At 42.6% G+C, this 23,606-nt stretch overlaps 1 protein-coding gene across 1 annotated transcript in view; it reads right to left on the reverse strand.

Annotated features, from left to right (window-relative positions):
• PPM1H (protein phosphatase, Mg2+/Mn2+ dependent 1H) overlaps window positions 1-23,606 on the reverse strand; it is a 298,038-nt gene that overhangs the window by 164,802 nt on the left and 109,630 nt on the right. The window contains exons 2-3 of the mRNA XM_069764438.1: window positions 15,126-15,291; window positions 158-502 (exon numbers count right to left, since the gene is read on the reverse strand). Coding sequence (XP_069620539.1) covers window positions 158-502; window positions 15,126-15,291 — 511 coding nt within the window. The remainder of the gene's footprint in view (window positions 1-157; window positions 503-15,125; window positions 15,292-23,606) is intronic.

Here is a 23,606-nt window from a genome sequence, read left to right on the forward strand (position 1 = left end):
AGGCTCTGGAATCATGTGGTTCAGGTAGCATCAACCTGAGGATAGGTTCCCTGTACAAATCTGCACATCATGCACTTGATGAAAAAGCAGTCTTGTTTGACCACTATGATGCCAAAGAAGATCAATTTACTGTTACATGTTGATATATTTCCCTTACCATTTCCTTAAATGCATTTTCAAGAGCTCCAATGATGAGACACTCGTGAGGAATTTTTTTTTCAGTAAAGAATCGTGTCTGAGGAGTGCTTGGCGAGCCTGGTGCACCAGCAGCCCCACGTAACGATGCAGCCCTTGTTAGAGTCCGATTATTGGTGGATGTTGTTTCTGGATCTTCCCCTAGACACGTGGGAGGCAATACTGCAGAGTTCTTCAGGATGTCTACAACGTCCTGTAGTTGTTCTGTGATGTGGTGATGAAGAAGTTTAGAAGCCACCACTGCAGCTCCCGCCCCTGCATGGCCATCAAACAGTGCCCAGTACTGAAAGGTGATTCCATCAACCTCCTGGAAGGGAGAACAAAAAATAAGAATGAAAATATGAAACATTTTGACACCAAATGTGTCATCTAGTCCCTTAAGAAAAAATTGGCAACCTTTTCTGTTCCCTGCTGATCCAGAGCAGATGCTCAGGCGGTTCTTCCTATGCTTCTGTGCCGGGTCAGCAAGAAATAAAATAGGTGACCGGCTCAAATTTTTTTTTTTTCTTAAAAAACCGTTGAAAACTCATACAACTTATTACTGTGCATCCACAACCAAAATAGTCCTATCCTTCAGAATACCTTAGCCGCTCAATAGTTTGAGTAGTTGTTTCTGCTTTTAATTTAAGCCAAAGCTCACCGAGAAGAAATGTTAGTTACTCCACAGGAGAGCTTTCTGGACTTTTAGCTTTAGGCCACGTTCACACGTTGGGCATTTAGTGAGGTTTTTACCTCAGTATTTGTAAGCCAAAATCATGAGTGGAAAAGTCAGGGGAAAAGTATTATAGAAACACGTCACCACTTATGTATTTATAACCCACCCCAGGTTTTGGCTTACAAATGCTGAGGTAAAATACCGACCAAATACTGAACATGTGTGATCGTGGCCTTACACTGAAGTCGTAGCTAAGAAAAAAACAGGATTGTTTACACATAAAAATATAGAAGTTAACTACCGATACATTCAGAATTATATACAGTGTTCCCAAACTGAAGAGAAGATGGTTTACTTTAGATGCTGCAGGTATTAAAAAAGTTTTTGGGCACAAGAAAAAGAAAAAAAAAAAAAGAAAAAAAAAAAAAATGAGATGATCAAGTCACTGTAGTGAGTTTACAAACCCCCATTACCTTTTATTTTGTTTTAGCCTGCAGCCATCCTTGTGGTCGGTTAAGGTTTACAAACGAAGGCCGGGGTCACACTTGCGAGTTTCTCGCATCAATACCCGGCACTGCCGCCGGCACCTGGGATCGGAGCATTCAGCTGCATGTATTTCTATGCAGCCGCACACTCTGGTCCCGAGTGCAGCGGCAGTGCCGGGTATTGATGCGAGAAACTCGCACAAGTTTCTTGCAATGCACACACAAGTGTAACCCCGGCCTAAACTTCGTGATTGCTCTCCTTTTGTGTGTCTCTAGGCTACATTTCCCAGGAGGCAATGTGCTGTGTCTTCTCTGCGAACCCTACTCCTGTTCTACAGCTCACACACTCACATCCACAGCACCTTCCCACTCCACCTACAAAGCACCACCCTGAGACTCCTACACAGTCTCAAGATGAATAAATTGCTGCATAGTTTCTCTTTTCGAACATTCACCTAGTATGCGCTATCCAGACATGCTCCAGACAATGTAACAAGTGCTCACACTGGCAGCACATCAGAGTAGTGAAGTACATAATGTATACCTTTATGATAATGTAAGCTAGCACTCTCAAACATCCAGTGCGATTCACTCAGCCCAAAATCACTAATCAATAAGATTGTATGTTAACTGTGGAATCTGCACTGCCTCTATGGGTTCTGCACTACCTCACTGTAAACAGTTTCAAAAGGTAACTAGCCACGCCCCCACGACATCACTGTTCATAACCCAGTGGAGAACTGCCTCCTGAACGCAGGGCTGTGCGCACAGACACACATACATACATTGACACCAGCCTATGTAGGAGGGTAAACAGAATGAACCTACATAGGCTGCAACCAAACAGCAACTCTTAATTTAACCCCTTTACCCCCAAGGGTGGTTTGCACGTTAATGACCAGGCCAATTTTTACAATTCTGACCACTGTCCCTTTATGAGGTTATAACTCCGAAACGCTTCAACGGATCCTGGTGATTCTGACATTGTTTTCTCGAGACATATTGTACTTCATGATAGTGGTAAAATTTCTTTGATAGTACCTGCGTTTATTTGTGAAAAAAACGGAAATTTGGCGAAAATTTTGAAAATTTTGCAATTTTCAAACTTTGAATTTTTATGCAATTAAATCACAGAGATATGTCACACAAAATACTTAATAAGTAACATTTCCCACATGTCTCCTTTACATCAGCATAATTTTGGAACCAATTTTTTTTTTTGTTAGGGAGTTATAAGGGTTAAAAGTTGACCAGCAATTTCTCATTTTTACAACACCATTTTTTTTTAGGGACCACGTCTCATTTGAAGTCATTTTGAGGGGTCTATATGATAGAAAATGCCCAAGTGTGACACCATTCTAAAAACTGCACCCCTCAAGGTGCTCAAAACCACATTCAAGAAGTTTATTAACCCTTCAGGTGTTTAATAGGAATTTTTGGAATGTTTAAATAAAAATGAACATTTAACTTTTTTACACAAAAAATTTACTTCAGCTCCAATTTGTTTTATTTTACCAAGGGTAACAGGAGAAATTGGACCCAAAAAGTTGTTGTCCAATTTGTCCTGAGTACGCTGATACCCCATATGTGGCAGTAAACCACTGTTTGGGCGCATGGGAGAGCTCGGAAGGGAAGGAGCGCTATTTGACTTTTCAATGCAAACTTGACAGGAATTGAGATGGGACGCCATGTTGCGTTTGGAGAGCCACTGATGTGCCTAAACATTGAAACCCCCCACAAGTGACACCATTTTGGAAAGTAGACCCCCTAAGGAACTTATCTGGATGTGTGGTGAGCACTTTGACCCACCAAGTGCTTCACAGAAGTTTATAATGCAGAACCGTAAAAATAAAAAATCATATTTTTTCACAAAAATTATATTTTTGCACCCAATTTTTTATTTTTCCAAGGGTAAGAGAAGAAATTGGACCTCAAAAGTTGTTGTCCAATTTGTCCTGAGTACGCTGATACCCCATATGTGGCAGTAAACCACTGTTTGGGCGCATGGGAGAGCTCGGAAGGGAAGGAGCGCAGTTTGACTTTTCAATGCAAAATTGACAGAAATTGAGATGGGACGCCATGTTGCGTTTGGAGAGCCACTGATGTGCCTAAACATTGAAACCCCCCACAAGTGACACCATTTTGGAAAGTAGACCCCCTAAGGAACTTATCTAGAGGTGTGGTGAGCACTTTGACCCACCAAGTGCTTCACAGAAGTTTATAATGCAGAACCGTAAAAATAAAAAATCATATTTTTTCACAAAAATTATATTTTTGCCCCCAATTTTTTATTTTTCCAAGGGTAAGAGAAGAAATTGGACCTCAAAAGTTGTTGTCCAATTTGTCCCGAGTACGCTGATACCCCATATGTGGCAGTAAACCACTGTTTGGGCGCATGGGAGAGCTCGGAAGGGAAGGAGCGCCGTTTGACTTTTCAATGCAAAATTGACAGGAATTGAGATGGGACGCCATGTTGCGTTTGGAGAGCCACTGATGTGCCTAAACATTGAAACCCCCCACAAGTGACACCATTTTGGAAAGTAGACCCCCTAAGGAACTTATCTGGATGTGTGGTGAGCACTTTGACCCACCAAGGGCTTCACAGAAGTTTATAATGCAGAGCCATAAAAATAAAACAAAATTTTTTTCCCACAAAAATTATTTTTTAGCCCCCAGTTTTGTATTTTCTCTAGGGTAAGAGGAGAAATTGGACCACAAAAGTTGTTGTCCAATTTGTCCTGAGTACGCTGATACCCCATATGTGGGGGGGAACCACCGTTTGGGCGCATGGGAGGGTTCGGAAGGGAAGGAGCGCCATTTGGAATGCAGACTTAGATGGAATGGTCTGCAGGCGTCACATTGCGTTTGCAGAGCCCCTAATGTACCTAAACAGTAGAAACCCCCCACAAGTGACACCATTTTGGAAAGTAGACCCCCTAAGGAACTCATCTTGATGTGTTGTGAGAGCTTTGAACCCCCAAGTATTTCACTACAGTTTATAACGCAGAGCCATGCAAATAAAAAATATTTTTTTTTCCACAAAAATTATATTTTAGCCCCCAGTTTTGTATTTTTCCAAGGTTAGCAGGAGAAATTGGACCCTAAATGTTGTTGTCCAATTTGTCCTGAGTACGCTGATACCCGATATGTGGGGGGGAACCACCGTTTGGGCGCATGGGAGGGCTCGGAAGGGAAGGAGCATCATTTGGAATGCAGACTTAGATGGATTGGTCTGCAGGCGTCACATTGCGTTTGCAGAGCCCCTAATGTACCTAAACAGTAGAAACCCCCCACAAGTGACACCATTTTGGAAAGTAGACCCCCTAAGGAACTTATCTGGATGTGTGGTGAGCACTTTGACCCACCAAGGGCTTCACAGAAGTTTATAATGCAGAGCCATAAAAATAAAACAAAATTTTTTTCCCACAAAAATTATTTTTTAGCCCCCAGTTTTGTATTTTCTCTAGGGTAAGAGGAGAAATTGGACCACAAAAGTTGTTGTCCAATTTGTCCTGAGTACGCTGATACCCCATATGTGGGGGGGAACCACCGTTTGGGCGCATGGGAGGGTTCGGAAGGGAAGGAGCGCCATTTGGAATGCAGACTTAGATGGAATGGTCTGCAGGCGTCACATTGCGTTTGCAGAGCCCCTAATGTACCTAAACAGTAGAAACCCCCCACAAGTGACACCATTTTGGAAAGTAGACCCCCTAAGGAACTCATCTTGATGTGTTGTGAGAGCTTTGAACCCCCAAGTATTTCACTACAGTTTATAACGCAGAGCCATGCAAATAAAAAATATTTTTTTTTCCACAAAAATTATTTTTTAGCCCCCAGTTTTGTATTTTCCCAAGGGTAACAGGAGAAATTGGTCCACAAAAGTTGTTGTCCAATTTGTCCTGAGTACGCTGATACCCGATATGTGGGGGGGAACCACCGTTTGGGCGCATGGGAGGGCTCGGAAGGGAAGGAGCATCATTTGGAATGCAGACTTAGATGGATTGGTCTGCAGGCGTCACATTGCGTTTGCAGAGCCCCTAATGTACCTAAACAGTAGAAACCCCCCACAAGTGACCCCATATTGGAAACTAGACCCCTCAATGAACTTATCTAGATGTGTTGTGAGAACTTTGAACCCCCAAGTGTTTCACTACAGTTTATAACGCAGAGCCGTGAAAATAAAAAATCTTTTTGTTTTCCCACAAAAATTATTTTTTAGCCCCCAGTTTTGTATTTTCCCAAGGGTAACAGGAGAAATTGGTCCACAAAAGTTGTTGTCCAATTTGTCCTGAGTACGCTGATACCCCATATGTTGGGGTAAACCCCTGTTTGGGCACACAGGAGAGCTCGGAAGGGAAGGAGCACTGTTTTACTTTTTCAACGCAGAATTGGCTGGAATTGAGATCGGACGCCATGTCGTGTTTGGAGAGCCCCTGATGTGCCGAAACAGTGGAAACCCCCCAATTATAACTGAAACCCTAATCTAAACACACCCCTAACCCTAATTCCAACGGTAACCCTAACCACACCTCTAACCCTGACACACCCCTAACCCTAATCCCAACCCTATTCCCAACTGTAAATGTAATCTAAACCCTAACCCTAACTTTAGCCCCAACCCAAACTGTAGCCCCAACCCTAACCCTAGCCCTAACCCTAACCCTAGCCCTAATCCTAGCCCTAACCCTAGCCCTAACCCTAGCCCTAACCCTAGCCCTAACCCTAGCCCTAACCCTAGCCCTAACCCTAGCCCTAACCCTAACCCTAGCCCTAACCCTAGCCCTAACCCTAGCCCTAACCCTAGCCCTAGCCCTAACCCTAGCCCTAACCCTAGCCCTAATGGGAAAATGGAAATAAATACATTTTTTTTTATTTTTCCCAAACTAAGGGGGTGATGAAGGGGGGTTTGATTTACTTTTATAGCGAGTTTTTTAGCGGATTTTTATGATTGGCAGCCGTCACACACTGAAAGACCCTTTTTATTGCAAAAAATATTTTTTGCAATACCACATTTTGAGAGCTATAATTTTTCCATATTTTGGTCCACAGAGTCATGTGAGGTCTTGTTTTTTGCGGGACGAGTTGACGTTTTTATTGAAAACATTTTTGGGCACGTGACATTTTTTTTATCGCTTTTTATTCCGATTTTTGTGAGGAAGAATGACCAAAAGCCAGCTATTCATGAATTTCTATTGGGGGAGGCGTTTATACCGTTCCGCGTTTGGTAAAATTGATAAATCAGTTTTATTCTTCGGGTCAGTACGATTACAGCGATACCTCATTTATATCATTTTTTTATGGTTTGGTGCTTTTATACGATAAAAACTATTTTACAGAAAAAAATAATTATTTTTGCATCGCTTTATTCTCAGGACTATAACTTTTTTATTTTTTTGCTGATGATGCTGTATGGCGGCTCTTTTTTTGCGGGACAATATGACGCTTTCAGCGGTACCATGGTTATTTATATCTGTCCTTTTGATCGCGTGTTATTCCACTTTTTGTTCGGCGGTATGATAATAAAGCGTTGTTTTTTGCCTCGTTTTTTTTTTTTTCTTCTTACGGTGTTTACTGAAGGGGTTAACTAGTGGGCCAGTTTTATAGGTCGGGCCGTTACGGACGCGGCGATACTAAATATGTGTACTTTTATTGGTTTTTTTTTTTTATTTAGATGAAGAAATGTATTTATGGGAATAATATTTTTTTTTTTTTTTCATTATTTTGGAATATTTTTTTTTATTTTTTTTACACATTTGGAAATTTTTTTTTTTACTTTTTTACTTTGTCCCAGGGGGGGACATCACAGATCAGTGATCTGACAGTTTGCACAGCACTCTGTCAGATCACTGATCTGATAGGAGTGCAGGCTGCTTCACAGTGCCTGCTCTGAGCAGGCTCTGTGAAGCCACCTCCCTCCCTGCAGGACCCGGATCCGCGGCCATCTTGGATCCGGGGCTCGAGCAGGGAGGGAGGTGAGGAGACCCTCGCAGCAACGCGATCACATCGCGTTGCTGCGGGGGGCTCAGGGAAGCCCGCAGGGAGCCCCCTCCCTGCGCGGTGCTTCCCTGTACCGCCGGCACATCGCGATCATCTTTGATCGCGGTGTGCCAGGGGTTAATGTGCCGGGGGCGGTCCGTGACCGCTCCTGGCACATAGTGCCGGATGTCAGCTGCGATAAGCAGCTGACACCCGGCCGCGATCGGCCGCGCTCCCCCCGTGAGCGCGGCCGATCGGCTATGACGTACTATCCCGTCCAGGGTCAGATAAGCCCAGGGCACCTCGACGGGATAGTACGTCTAAGGTCACAGAGGGGTTAAAAAAAAAAAAAAAATTGTGTGGTTCCCGGGGAATTTTTCATAACCAGCAGAGGGAAAGCCGACAGCTGAGGGCTTATGTTAATACTAGATGGAGGCCCGATGCAATCGCATCGGGAGGGTGGTGACGTCCCGATGGGGGCAGGCTTTGCAGCACTGATAATCTCTCGTCCCCAAGCGCTCACCCACTGGAGGGTGCCCGGGTGGTCTGGATCCGAGTGGCAGCCGGGATCCCACCGGCGGTCTGGATGCAGCAGAGGCTGGGATCCCACTGGCGGTCTGGATCCCAGCAACGGCCTGGATCCCAGCGGTGGGGAGGGGTTCTTGCAGCGTGGGGTTCTTGCGTCGGAGAAGTCCCAGTCCGGCGATAACCCGCTGATGGTACGGCGCAAGGGCCTGGTACCACCAGCGGGTGCCATATTGGAATACAAATCACTTGGGTATTCCAATACGGCGGTCAGCGTACTTTCGGTGCGGCATATATGAGCCCGTGGGCCGCACCGTACTGAGATATATATATACATATATACATACACACACACATACATACACACACACACGCACAGAGTACAGACCAAAAGTTGGGACACAACTTCTCATTCAAAGATTTTTCTGTATTTTCATGACAATGAAAATTGTACATTCACACTGAAGGCATCAAAACTATGAATTAACACATGTGGAATTATATACTTAACAAAAAACTGTGAAACAACTGAAAATATGTCTTATATTCTAGGTTCTTCAAAGTAGCCACCTTTTGCTTTGATGACTGCTTTGCACACTCTTTGCATTTTCTCGATGAGCTTCAAGAAGTAGTCACCGGAAATGGTTTTGACTTCACAGGTGTTGCCCTGTCAGGTTTAATAAGTGGGATTTCTTGCCTTATAAATGGTGTTGGGACCATCAGTTGTGTTGTGTAGAAGTCTGGTGGATACACACAGCTGATAGTCCTACTGAATAGACTTTTAGAATTTGTATTATGGCAAAAAAAAAAAGCAGCTAAGTAAAGAAAAACGAGTGGCCATCATTAGTTTAAGAAATGAAGGTCAATCAGTCAGAAAAATTGGGAGAACTTTGAAAGTGTCCCCAAGTGCAGTTGCAAAAACCATCAAGAAAGAAACTGGCTCACTTGAGGACCGCCCCAGGAAAGGAAGACCAAGAGTCACCTCTGCTTCTAAGGATAAGTGTATCCTAGTCACCAGCCTCAGAAATCACAGGTTAACAGCAGCTCAGATTAGAGACCAGGTCAATGCCACACAGAGTTCTAGCAGCAGACACATCTCTACAACAACTGTTAAAAGGAGACTTTGTGCAGCAGGCTTTCATGGTAAAATAGCTGCTAGGAAACCACTGCTAAAAACAGGCAACAAGCAGAAGAGACTTGTTTGGGCTAAAAAACACAAGGAATGGACATTAGTCTAGTGGAAATCTGTGCTTTGGTCTGACAAGTCCAAATTTGAGATCTTTGGTTCCAACCACCATGTCTTTGTGCGATGCAAAAAAGGTGAATGGATGAACTCTACATGCCTGGTTCCCACCGTGAAGCATGGAGGAGGAGGTGTGATGGTGTGGGGGTGCTTTGCTGGTGACACTGTTGGGGATTTATTCAAAATTGAAGGCATACTGAACCAGCATGGCTACCACAGCATCTTGCAGAGGCATGCTATTCCATCCGGTTTGCGTTTAGATGGACCATTATTTATTTTTCAACAGGACAATGACCCTAAACACACCTCCAGGCTGTGTAAGGGCTATTTGACCAAGGAGGAGAGTGATGGGGTGCTACGCCAGATGACCTGGTCTCCACAGTCACCAGACCTGAACCCAATCGAGATGGTTTGGGGTAAGCTGGACCGCAGAGTGAAGGCAAAAGGGCCAACAAGTGCTAAGCATCTCTGGGAACGCCTTCAAGATTGTTGAAAGACCATTCCCAGTGACTACCTCTTGAAGCTCATCAAGACAATGCCAAGAGTGTGCAAAGCAGTCATGAAAGCAAAAGGTGGATACTTTGAAGAACCTAGAATATAAGACATAATTTCAATTGTTTCACACTTTTTTGTTAAGTATACAGTGGGGCAAAAAAGTATTTAGTCAGTCAGCAATAGTGCAAGTTCCACCACTTAAAAAGATGAGAGGCGTCTGTAATTTACATCATAGGTAGACCTCAACTATGGGAGACAAACTGAGAAAAAAAAATCCAGAAAATCACATTGTCTGTTTTTTTATCATTTTTTTGCATATTATGGTGGAAAATAAATATTTGGTCAGAAACAAACAATCAAGATTTCTGGCTCTCACAGACCTGTAACTTCTTCTTTAAGAGTCTCCTCTTTCCTCCACTCATTACCTGTAGTAATGGCACCTGTTTAAACTTGTTATCAGTATAAAAAGACACCTGTGCACACCCTCAAACAGTCTGACTCCAAACTCCACTATGGTGAAGACCAAAGCGCTGTCAAAGGACACCAGAAACAAAATTGTAGCCCTGCACCAGGCTGGGAAGACTGAATCTGCAATAGCCAACCAGCTTGGAGTGAAGAAATCAACAGTGGGAGCAATAATTAGAAAATGGAAGACATACAAGACCACTGATAATCTCCCTCGATCTGGGGCTCCACGCAAAATCCCACCCCGTGGGGTCAGAATGATCACAAGAACGGTGAGCAAAAATCCCAGAACCACGTGGGGGGACCTAGTGAATGAACAGCAGAGAGCTGGGACCAATGTAACAAGGCCTACCATAAGTAACACACTACGCCACCATGGACTCAGATCCTGCAGTGCCAGACGTGTCCCACTGCTTAAGCCAGTACATGTCCGGGCCCGTCTGAAGTTTGCTAGAGAGCATTTGGATGATCCAGAGGAGTTTTGGGAGAATGTCCTATGGTCTGATGAAACCAAACTGGAACTGTTTGGTAGAAACACAACTTGTCGTGTTTGGAGGAAAAAGAATACTGAGTTGCATCCATCAAACACCATACCTGCTGTAAAGCATGGTGGTGGAAACATCATGCTTTGGGGCTGTTTCTCTGCAAAGGGGCCAGGACGACTGATCCGGGTACATGAAAGAATGAATGGGGCCATGTATCGTGAGATTTTGAGTGCAAACCTCCTTCCATCAGCAAGGGCATTGAAGATGAAACGTGGCTGGGTCTTTCAACATGACAATGATCCAAAGCACACTGCCAGGGCAACGAAAGAGTGGCTTCGTAAGAAGCATTTCAAGTTCCTGGAGTGGCCTAGCCAGTTTCCAGATCTCAACCCTATAGAAAACCTTTGGAGGGAGTTGAAAGTCCGTGTTACCAAGCGAAAAGCCAAAAACATCACTGCTCTAGAGGAGATCTGCATGGAGGAATGGGCCAACATACCAACAACAGTGTGTGGCGACCTTGTGAAGACTTACAGAAAACGTTTGACCTCTGTCATTGCCAACAAAGGATATATTACAAAGTATTGAGATGAAATTTTGTTTCTGACCAAATACTTATTTTCCACCATAATATGCAAATAAAATGTTAAAAAAACAGACAATGTGATTTTCTGGATTTTTTTTTCCCAGTTTGTCTCCCATAGTTGAGGTCTACCTATGATGTAAATTACAGACGCCTCTCATCTTTTTAAGTGGTGGAACTTGCACTATTGCTGACTGACTAAATACTTTTTTGCCCCACTGTATATGGTAATTCCACATGTATTAATTCATAGTTTTGATGCCTTCAGTGCGAATGTACAATTTTCATACTCATGAAAATACAGAGAAGTTTTTAAATGAGAAGCTGTGTCCAAACTTTTGGTCTGTAATGTGTATGTATATGTATATTTTATATATGTATGTATGGTATGTGTGTTGGCGTACTTCCGGTGTGGCGCGGTGGATTGTGGGATTCGAGGACATCCAGATGGAAGTAGATGACAGGCAATTTAAGGTAATTATATAAATAGATTCTAGGAAGGAGCCAATAGCCATAAAGGTTCCCAGGCCATTAACATCAGCTCACAGCTGTTGGGTTAGCCTTTACTGGTCAGTTTACTGGGGAACCCCAGAAAAAAATTAACATAGGTTCCCCCTAAAAAAAAATCTAACCAGCAAAGTCTAGGCAAACAGCTGCGGACTGATATTAATAGCTTAGGAAGGGGCCATAGATATTGCCCCCAGTCTAAAAACATCAGCTCTCAGCCACCCTAGAAAAGGTGCATCTATAAGATGCGCCAAATCTGGAGCTTAGCCTTGCTTTTCCCCACTTGCCCTGTAGCGTGGCAAGTGGGGTGAGTGTTCGGGGGATAGGGGGGTTGATGTCACCTTTGTTTCATCAGGGGATATCAAGCCCACAGGTTAGAAATGGAGAGGCTTCTATAAGACCCCCCAATTACTAATTCCATAGTGATATTATAAAAAAACACACACACACACACACACCCAGCATAAAGTCCTTATTTGAAATCATGATATTGAATCCTTTATTGAATGTTTATTGAATCTATTGACGCCATTTTTTTTTTTTTTGAAGAAAACTAAGAAAAACACCACAATATCCCTCACCTGTTTGCAGAAGATAATCCATAATGTCCCATGAGGATCCTGATGACAGAAGTCACTGATGTGACTGCTCGCATAGACAGCCGGTGATGCACTGACAGGAGGTAATCGCTTCCGCAGTGTATAGCACTGAGATGCTGTGAGAGAGTTCACAGGAGTTCATCAACTGATCAGCTCCGGTGATCTTCCTTACAGCACCACTGTTGCATGAGAAAGTTCTCATGCAGCAGAGGTGCCGTAAGCGAGAGCACCGGAGTTGATCAGTTGATGAACTCCGGTGAATTCTCTCAGGGCAGCTCAGTGCTATACACTGCGGAAGCGATTACCTCCTGTCAGTGTATCGCCTGCGGCTGGGTACAGCAGTCACATCTCCCAATGTGACTGTTCTACAAGGAAGATTGCCGTGGGACACTCGGCGGACAGGTGAGTATATGGTGGCTTATTACATTTTATTTTTTTCCTAGGAGAAATGAGCATTGGGGATTGGGACTTAGGGGAGTATATGTTTTTTATTTTACATTTTTTCTAGGAGAAGAGGGCATTGGGGATTTGGTGTTAGGCGAGTATAGTGTGTCTTATTTTTATTTGAATATGAGAAACTACGTCTCCCATCAGCGGCTCCTGCCATCACTGTTATCAGTGACAGCAAATGTAGGCTTGCGGGGGGAATGGGGGGAAGGGGGGGCGAGTAGTCTCATCAGCCCACTCCTGCTGACCTGCAGTAAGCGTTTTAACGCGGGTCAACACTGAGTCACAGTTGCAGGGTCACTGACATCTGACAGCATGACCCCGCAGTGCTCTGACCAACTGTCTTGCTGGCGGTATCGTCACCGCCGATAAGAACCACCGCGCTGGTGTTTCCCGCACTGTCACACAGATGACAGCGTGGGAAACACCATGGGAAGACAATAAAAATGCAAACAAAAACTCAGCAAATCCGCAAACATTTTTGTACCTGCGTTTTTGCTGCAGATTTGAGTGACTCAACTGAAGTCAATGTGTGGAAAAAGCTACAAATCCGCACAAAGAATTGAAGTGCTGCAGAAAAAAAAAAGGAAACTGATAAGGTGCACAACAATTCAGGATTGCAATTGACTTAGCTTGCATAAGGTTTCCATAGCGTTTTTGGCTCATTTCCGCATGGAAAACCCGCATCAAAAGAAGCACTGTGTGCACATTGCCTTACAGGCTACAACCCATTTATAGCACAGACAGTAAATCTCTGTACTCTTGAAGGACTGCAGCAGGAAGTGAAGAGCTGGAGGTCACAAGACTGCAGCCACAGCTCAGGAACCGAGCAGAATTTTAACAGCAAACAACTTATGAAGTTTCTTAATTTTACATAGACTTTACAATGTTTTAACAATCTGTGTGCCTGGAAAACCCCTTTAAATAAATCTACATGTCACGCAGCAGTGTTAGCTTAACACCAATGTAAAAAAAAAAATGGCTGCTCATTTACGTTGGGGTACTGGAGTGTCCATCTTAAGCTACGTCCCCGTGGTCAGTATTAGGCAGCGCTTTGGACGCAACACATGTCTGCTCTGTCCAAAGCGCTGCCGGCTTTTTAACGCATGTGATTCCGCATGTATTCATTGAACCGTGCGGAATACATTGCACTGGTGATATTTATCTTGCGGAGACTGAGCGTCTCCAGAAGATAAATACATGCTGCAGTCTGGAAAGATGCGCCGCATGTCAGTCTCCGAAGGGAAGCCGTGAGTGCCGATACACGCATAGTGGACATGGGATTTCTTGAAATCCCATCCACTATGCTGTAACATCTGGCCGCTGCGGGTTGCACCCTGTGGATGTACGCAGCATCCAACCTGCAGCACTTACTGACCATGGGAACATACTCTTACTCAACTATCCAACAAATTTTCTGTGGCGCGAGCTCAATTTTTCATCACTTTAATAAGGTCCCTGCTTGTAATCAATATTAGATGCTGGTCATATGCGATCAGTTACGGAGCAAAACAGCAAAGCTCCGTCAACTGTATAGTGACCATAGCAATGTACTAAAATTCCAAGTCAATTTACTCGAATGTGAAGTACCTGGCTGCGGCCATTATACAGTTGACGGAGGTATGCTGTTCCGATCAGCAACTGAACATATCGAGCTCCTGCTAAGGATGGACCAGCCATGTAAAAGTACGAACAACAGGTTAACAGTACCTCCAAAAGTCAGTAAAAGGTTAAAGTGCAGTATATTTAAAAAAAAAAAAAAAAAAAACTAAAATCAAGTCTTCCACCTTTTTGTTTCTACTTGCCGGTATCGCACCAACAAACCAGACCTCTTGGAAACTGATCTAGTGGTAATACTCTTCCAACTGTCCCCTACTTTCTGCTAATGTACAATACTTATGCTAGGTTATCAGAAAGCAGCGCACAGATGGAAGAGAGTTTTGACTTTACTACGACTTCATCTATGGCTTTGTATTCTCGGATAGATGCCGTATGGCCAAAATGTCTGCGCATTGTTTTGCTCCAATTTTTGCTTTTCAACCTGATGGAATGAACAAAAGATGAAATTTTAACCGCTCCACGGTGCCTTTTGAACCTTGGATATAATGACTTCATGGAGAACCGGTCATTGTATTCCCACTGTTCGTTCAAGTATTCTGAATTTTTTTTTGTAAATCTGGCGAATGATACCAGCGATATGGGCTTTTTTTTTTAAATTTAGAGTGAATTATCTGGTCTTAACAAAAGATATGTTGCTTAGAGCATATTTATACTGAGTAGCAAAAAAACAACCCCCTGCCCCCAGTCAAAGAGTTCTGTTACCTACACCACCTTGGTAAAGGTCATAACAAATTATCACGTAATAAAAAGGCCCATTTATCTGGAACTGGCAAAATGTAAAAAAAAAAATGTACAGAAAAATCAAGGGAGCAGCTAGAATAATATAAGAGCACAAACAGGCCACTTACTGTGCCTTCCTTCAGTTGTAAACCTTCTCCATTTGGTAGTGAGGACCTTCGCTTGTTTGAAGAGATCTTGTTGGGAGTGGATTGCACTCCACTTTTCTTCTTCACAAACATAACTTCGCAGCTGGCCTGGTCTTCATTGTGCGTGCTCTTCCCTGCATTTATCACCCTGTAGAGAACAGAGAAACGAGAACAGAAATTAATTAAAGTGGGCACAAGGAAGTACAGGTTACTTTACACAAAGATTATCGTGAGCGAGCATTCCTAAGAAGGCTTGTTCATAACCTTGCAGTGTAAACAGGCTGCTGATCAATGGTTGTTAATTGGGTAAAATGATTTTTAAGCAGGCTCTCGTTAGCACATCCCCCTGTTTGAATAGAACTCGCACTGCAAAGAACAACAGCAGTGTGACATCTGTGCCGAAGTCTGTAGTCCACTCTATTCCCCCTTCAATCCTCGGCCAGATCAAGGCGAGTATTCAGTCACCCCGTTTTAGCGCTCAGCAGTTCAGAAACTTCAGGGTCAAAACCTAGTTTGATTTTCTTCCTGCCGTCAGTCCTGGGTGGGGCTGCTTGCTATTTAAATGCCTGAGAATCAGTTCCCACTGCCAGATGTAGAGTACAGTAACTTCTTCGGTGCTCTCTGTATCTTAGTTCCTGTGTCTTTGTGGATATTCCATATTTTTTACTTTAGCTTGTTTACTGACTTTTCTCCTGCCTGTTGATTTTGTACCTAACCGGCTACCTGATATTTCTTCTCGACAGCCCACAGGTCCCTGTGCAAGTACAGATCCCTGTACAAGGGTGAAAGGGTAAAGTCCAGGTCAACACCTGAGATCACAGGCAGCTTAGGCACACTGAATGATCCATTATAGATTGTTCAGTAGGCAACGTTTAGCATGTTCTGTCTGTGCAAACAGGCTTTTAAATGACCATTAGTGATGAGTGAGTGTACTTCGTTGCTCGGGTTTTCCCTAGCTCGCTCGGGTGGTCTCCGAGTATTTGTAAGTGCTCAGAGATTTAGTTTTTGTTGACGCAGCTGCATGATTTACAGCTGCTAGCCAGCCTGAGTACATGGGGGGTTGCCTGGTTGCTAGGGAATCCCCACATGTATTCAAGCTGTCTAGCAGCTGTAAATCATTCAGTTGAGGCGACGAAAACTAAATCTCCAAGCACTATAAAATACTCGGAGACCACCAGAGCATGCTTGGGAAAACTTAAGCAACGAGCACGCTCGCTCATCACTAATGACCATACATAAGGATCTATTTACCAATTGGCGGTCGTTTAGTGCTACCAATGGTTAGTGTTAACATACCCTAATAGTAACACAATACTCAAGTCCATATATATATGTAACCAATGAGATGTGGGTGTCCGAAGCCCATACATACCAGTCCGTATATAGAAAAATATCCAGTACATTAAAAACATCTGCACACTAGATAACATCAGCCGACGCCTGCTCTTGCTATCATCAGTTGAATATAACAACATTCTTTGCTGATTACAGCATGAACTAGGGAGAAAGATGCGAGCAGTCTTCAGCACCTGGTGCCAGGGAACAGCGATAACTGTACCGCTGCTACCCATGCACCGGTATGTGTCATCCACGTGTGGAACATTTTGCGGCCCGTGCTACTGTTAAAAAAGGACATGTCAGCGTATTTTTCCTGCAGACACACAGTCTGTGGAAGCACAGAGACATGTGTACAGACCCATTCACTTGTCACCGGGCACACAGACGTCTGAAAGAGGGAGAATGGAGGACTAGCGTACAGTGTTGAACAATGGCACAAAGGTAACAATGCGCTTTCAATAATTCAACAAGAAAAACAGGGAAATTAAAAAAGCAGATGTAAGATAAAGTGAAAATGACATACAGTATTGTGGATAAGCTTTCACACATAAAAGAGAAATGACAAAATATTCTGCTGTACCAGAAGGCAGGCTCAGTTGGTGGGAAAAGGTTGGCAAACCTCTTTCAAGAGAGCCACATTAACCCCTTGGTGACCAAGCCAATTATAACCTTACTAACCAGGCCAAATGTTTGAAATCTCACAGATACTGAAATTGTTTATTTGTGACATATTGTACTTCACGATAATGGTACATTTGCTCAATGTGACTTGCTTTTATTTGTGAAAATATCAGAAATTTGTCAAAAATGTCACAATTTTTAAACTTAATTTTTATGACCTAAACCAGAGTTAGAACAACAAAATGGCGGCAGACAGCACTCTGTGGTATATAATGGTTGCTCGTCCTAACTCCACAGGATCCAAGTGGAGGAGTACATACCAAAGTTCAAAAGTGAAGGACAGCATCCAATCCGGGTGAAAAGAAATAAACAATTTATTGTGCTTTAAATGCGACGTTTCAACCCCATTGGGGTCTTTATCAAGCATGCTTGATAAAGACCCCAATGGGGTTGAAACGTCGCATTTAAGGCACAATAAATTGTTTATTTCTTTTCACCCGGATTGGATGCTGTCCTTCACTTTTGAACTTTGCTAAACCAGAGTTAGGTCACACAAAATAGTTAATAAATAGTATTTTGCACATGTCTACTTTACATCAGCACAATTTTTTGAAACAATGTTTTTGTTAGGTATTCAGAAGGGTTGGAAGTGGATTGAAATTTTATTGGAAAAATTAGAAATTGATAAAAACTTTTTTTAAAAGTGACTTTGGGGGTCCTATGTGACCGAAAATACCCCAAAGTGACATCATTCTAAAAACTGCTCCCCTCAAAACCACATTCAAGAAGTTTATTAACCTTTTAGGTGTTTCACAGAAATAAAAGCAATATGAAAGGGAAAAAAATGAACATTGTACTTTTTTCACAACATTTTTTTATTTTAGCCCCAAATTTTTTATTTTCACAAGGGTAAAAATAGAAAAATGGACCCCAAAATTTGTTGTGCAATTCCTCCTGAGTACACCGATATCCCATATGTGGGGAAAAACTACTGTATGGGCACACTGCAGGGCTCGGAAAGGAAGGAGTGATATTCTGCAATGCAGACTTTGATGGAATGTCTGTGAGTATCATGTCGCGTTTGGAGAGACCCTGACATGCGAAAACAGCAGAACCCTCCTACAAATGACCCCATTTTGTAAACTAGACCTCTTAAGGAATTCATCTAGGAGTATACTGAGCATTTATCAACCTACAGGTGATTCACAAAGCTTTATAACATTTTAGATGAGAAAACACAATTTAATTTTTCACACTAAAATACTGTTTAGCACCAAATTTATACACTATGGGTAATGTTTGAAACTGGACCCCACAATTAGTTATGCAATCTCTCTTGAATGTGGCAGTACACCATCTGTGGTTGTACACTACTGCTTGAGCACATGGCAGGGATAGTTTTTTAGAACGCAGAATTCATTTGAACAGATTGTAGGCTCCATTACCGGAGCCCATGAGGTGCCAGAACAGCAGAACCCCACCATGTGACCCCCCTTTTGAAAACTTCACTGCATAAGGAATTCATCTAGGGGTGTAGTGTGCATTTTAAACCCATAGGTGCCTCACAGAATTTTATAACATAATGACGTGGAAATATGACATTTTAGGGGTAAAAATGTAATTTTTGCTGCAAATTTTTCCTTGGGATACATCATCAATGTCTGCTCGGTCAGGATCCGGCACCCCCCGCCAATCAGGAGTTCTTGGCCGGAAATGCTCAATTGCAGAGTTGCTCCATCTTCTGATAGTGGCCATGGTTGAGTACTACACATCTGCCTCCTATTCAAATCAGCAATAAACCAGGATCCACTAAATATTGTACAAACTCCAATGATGTTACTCGGTAAAGCAGCACAAATATTCCACAACACTTGCAGTATATACGTTGCAGCAGCTGTCAGCAGCACTAAGGCTGTGTGCACACCTCGCAGATGTTCCACGTTTTTTTCGCGTTTTTTCGCTATAAAAGCGCATAAAAAAATCATACATTATGCATCCCATCATTTAGAATGCATTCCGCTATTTTTGTGCACGATGCGTTTTCTTCCGCGAAAAAAATGCATCGCGGTAAAAAACGCAGCATGTTCATTAATTTTGTGGATTTTTTTGCGGATTTCCCAGTATATTATTGCATTGGGAACCTCCGGAAAAATGCGCAAAAAATCCGCACCAAAAACGTGGAAAAAAAGGGCGAGAAAAACGCGCAAACAAACGCATGCGGATTTCTTGCAGAAAATGTCCTCTTTTGCTCAGGAAATTTCTGCAAGAAATCCTGAACGTGTGCACATAGCCTTAGGCCACTTTGACAATGCAGAATTTTGGTCATAGACTAAAACCAGGAATTACTGCAAAAAAAAAAAAAAAGAAATGGAAAACGTTTCACAATATTTTCCTTAATTTTTCTATTCCAGGTTTAGCTTACCGACATTGGCAGTAAACACTAAAGGACCTATTTCAGTATTGCATTTGCGCCCATTTGTTTTTTGCCTAGTTTTTGGTATTTTTCAGCTTTCATTTGATCACTTTTCATTCCAGTCAAACACTGAATACAAGGCAAGAAGTGAAAACTGCCTAAAAGCTATTTCTTCCTATAATCTTCTCCTTTCCGGTCATCCCATCCTGTCAACTATTGCAATTAAATGCAGCTAGGGAGAGTTTGGCAGTGTGATGGATGTCCTCACTGGGGTTGAGACTAGCGACTGGGACGACATACTGTTCTAGGAAAAGACCGCCTCACCACACTAGTCCGTCAATCTGCATACGCAAGTGAAGGCAAAGTTATTTTTGCGCAGAAGGAAACAGCAAAATAGTACATCAAGGCTATGACTGTCTTGATGAATTAAGGCTCTAAATCTTTATGGGGGCAGTTTTGGAGGCTTGAGAGACCTGATAAGTTCCCTTTAAACTGGGTAATATATAAAGAAATATTCGACGTATGCCAGGTCACCTTTTCATAGTCCTGTGCCTCACTGTAAAGGTCGACATATGCACTAAAGTTGGCTAAACTTGATAAATTTAGGCATGTTCTGTTGTAAAAAGGAGTGGTATTAAAGGGGTACTCTAAGAATGTGAATTGTTCAAATTTGAAATGTTCTTGGTGTGTAGCATATTGATGTAAAGTAAAACCCTAACCATGACGTACAAAGCCATCCACAACCTGTCTCCTCCATACATCTGTGACATCGTCTCCCGGTACTTTCCTGCACACAACCTCCGATCCTCACAAGATCTCCTTCTCTTATCCCCGCTTATCTCCTCTTCCCACAATCGTATACAAGATTTCTCTTGCGTATCAGCCCTACTCTGGAACTCTCTACCACAACACATCAGACTCTCGCCTACCATCGAAACCTTCAAAAAGAATCTGAAGACCTAACTCTTCCGACAAGCCTACAACCTGCAGTAACCACCGATCGACCAAACCGCTGCATGACCAGCTCTACCGTCGCCTACTGTATCCTCACCCATCCCTTGTAGATTGTGAGCCTTCACGGGCAGGGTCCTCTCTCCTCCTGTACCAGTTAGGACTTGTATTGTTTAAGATTATTGTAATTGTTTTTATTATGTATACCCCCTCCTCACATGTAAAGCGCCATGGAATAAATGGCGCTATAACAATAAATAATAATAATAAAATGGCTCCCGTCAAATAATTCAAACTGGGACCCGTCGTAGTCACGTGTCAGGACAGGTTGCCGTCTGAACACTGCTCTCCTGACCGGTGTCTCAGGTGACAAAGAGCGGTATCGTAAACACAAGTACCTCAGTGAGCTGCTGGAGCAGAGCTGTGACATGAGAAGAAATAAATCCAAAGTAGACAGAGATCCTTTGTGCTCAGTTAGAGGGAATATGATTTATCGTTTTCTTCATGTTACAGGCCTTCTACTCGGATCAATGTACACATGTAGAGTACAAGACCATAAAGGCAACAGATACGGTATCAAAAAAAATTAAGTGCAAGCCAAATATCTGAGCTAAAAAAACAAACACATATTCATTAACCCCTTAGTGACAGAGCCAATTTGGTACTTAATGACCAGGCCAATTTTTGCAATTCTGACCACTGTCACTTTATGAGGTTATAACTCTGGAACGCTTCAACGGATCCCGCTGATTCTGAGATTGTTTTTTCGTGACATATTGTACTTCATGTTAGTGGTAAAATTTCTTCGATATTACTTGCGATTATTTATGAAAAAAACGGAAATATGGCGAAAATTTTTAAAATTTTGCAATTTTCAAACTTTGTATTTTTATGCCCTTAAATCAGAGAGATATGTCATGAAAAATAGTTAATAAATAACATTTCCCACATGTCTACTTTACATCAGCACAATTTTGGAAACAAATTTTTTTTTTGTTAGGGAGTTATAAGGGTTAAAAGTTGACCAGCAATTTCTCATTTTTACAACACCATTTTTTTTTAGGGACCACATCACATTTGAAGTCATTTTGAGGGGTCTATATGATAGAAAATAATGAAGTGTGACACCATTCTAAAAACTACACCCCTCAAGGTTCTCAAAACCACATTCAAGAAGTTTATTAACCCTTTACGTGCTTCACAGGAACTGAAACAATGTGGAAGGAAAAAATGAACATTTAACTTTTTTTTGCAAACATCTTAATTCAGAACCATTTTTTTTATTTTCACAAGTGTAAAAACAGAAATGTAACCATAAATTTTGTTATGCAATTTCTCCTGAATACGCCAATACCCCATATGTGGGGGTAAACCACTGTTAGGGCGCACCGCAGAACTTGGAAGTGAAGGAGCGCCGTTTGACTTTTTCAATGCAGAATTGGCTGGAATTGAGATCGGACGCCATGTCACGTTTAGAGAGCCCCTGATGTGCCTAAACAGTGGAAACTCCCCACAAGTGACACCATTTTGGAAACTAGACCCCTTAAGGAACTTATCTAGATGTGTGGCGCGCACTTTGAACCCCCATGTGCTTCACAGAAGTTTATAACGTAGAGCCGTGAAAAAAAAAAAAAAAAAAAATCGAATTTTTTCTACAAAAATGATCTTTTTGCCCACAAATTTTTATTTTCACAAGGGTAACAGGAGAAATTAGACCACTAAAGTTGTTGTGCAATTTCTCCTGAGTACGTCGATACCCAATATGTGGGGGTAAACCACTGTTTGGGCGCACCGCAGAGCTTGGAAGAGAAAGAGTGCCGTTTTACTTTTTCAATGTAGAATTGGCTGGAATTGAGATCGGACGCCATGTCGCGTTTGGAGAGCCCCTGATGTGCCTAAACAGTAGAAATCCCCCATAAGTGACCCCATTTTGGAAACTAGACCCCCCATGGAACTTACCTAGATGTGTGGTGAGAACCTTGAATGCCCAAGTGCTTCACAGAAGTTTATAATGCAGAGCCGTGAAAATAAAAAATATTTTTTTTTTCCACAAAAAAGATTTTTTAGCCACCAAATTTTTATTTTCACAAGGGTAACAAGAGAAATTGGACCCCAAAAGTTGTTGTCCAATTTGTCCTGAGTATGCTGGTACCCCATATGTGGGGGTAAACCACTGTTTGGGCGCACGGCAGAGCTCGGAATGAAGGAGCGCCGTTTTGGAATGCAGACTTTGATAGAATGGTCTGCGGGTATTATGTTGCGTTTGCAGAGCCCCTGATGTACCTAACCAGTAGAAACCCTCCACAAGTGACCCCATTTTGGAAACTAGACCCCCCAAGGAACTTATCTAGATGTGTGGTGAGAACTTTGAATGCCCAAGTGCTTCACAGAAGTTTAGAATGCAGTCGTGAAAATAAAAAATATTTTTTTTTCTACAAAAAAGATATTGTAGCCCCCAAGTTTTTATTTTCACAAGGGTAACAGGAGAAATTGGACTGCAATAGTTGTTGTCCAATTTATCCCGAGTACGCTGATGCGCCATATGTGGGGGTAAACCACTGTTTGGGCGCACGGCAGAGCTCGGAAGGGAAGGAGCGCCTTTTTGGAATGCAGACTTTGATAGAATGGTCTGTGGGCATTATGTTGCGATTGCAGAGCCCCTGATGTACCTAAACTGTAGTAACCCCCCACAAGTGACCCCATTTTGGAAACTAGACCCCCCAAGGAACTTATCTAGATGTGTGGTGAGAACTTTGAATGCCCAAGTGCTTCACAGAAGTTTAGAATGCAGAGTCGTGAAAATAAAACATATTTTTTTTTCACAAAAAAGATTTTGTAGCCCCCAAGTTTTTATTTTCACAAGGGTAACAAGAGAAATTGGACCCCAGAAGTTGTTGTCCAATTTATCCCGAGTACGCTGATGCCCCATATGTGGGGGTAACCCACTGTTTGGGCGCACGGCAGAGCTCAGAAGGGAGGGAGCACCATTTGACTTTTTGAGCGCAAAATTGGCTGTCGTGTTTGGAGACCCCCTGATGTACCTAAACAGTGGAAACCCCCCAATTCTAGCTCCAACCCTAACCCCAACACACCCCTAACCCTAATCCCAACCTCATCCATAATCCTAATCACTAACCCTA

The sequence above is a fragment of the Ranitomeya imitator genome, chromosome 4 (assembly GCF_032444005.1).
Source record: "Ranitomeya imitator isolate aRanImi1 chromosome 4, aRanImi1.pri, whole genome shotgun sequence".
NCBI classification, from domain to species: Eukaryota; Metazoa; Chordata; class Amphibia; order Anura; family Dendrobatidae; genus Ranitomeya; species Ranitomeya imitator.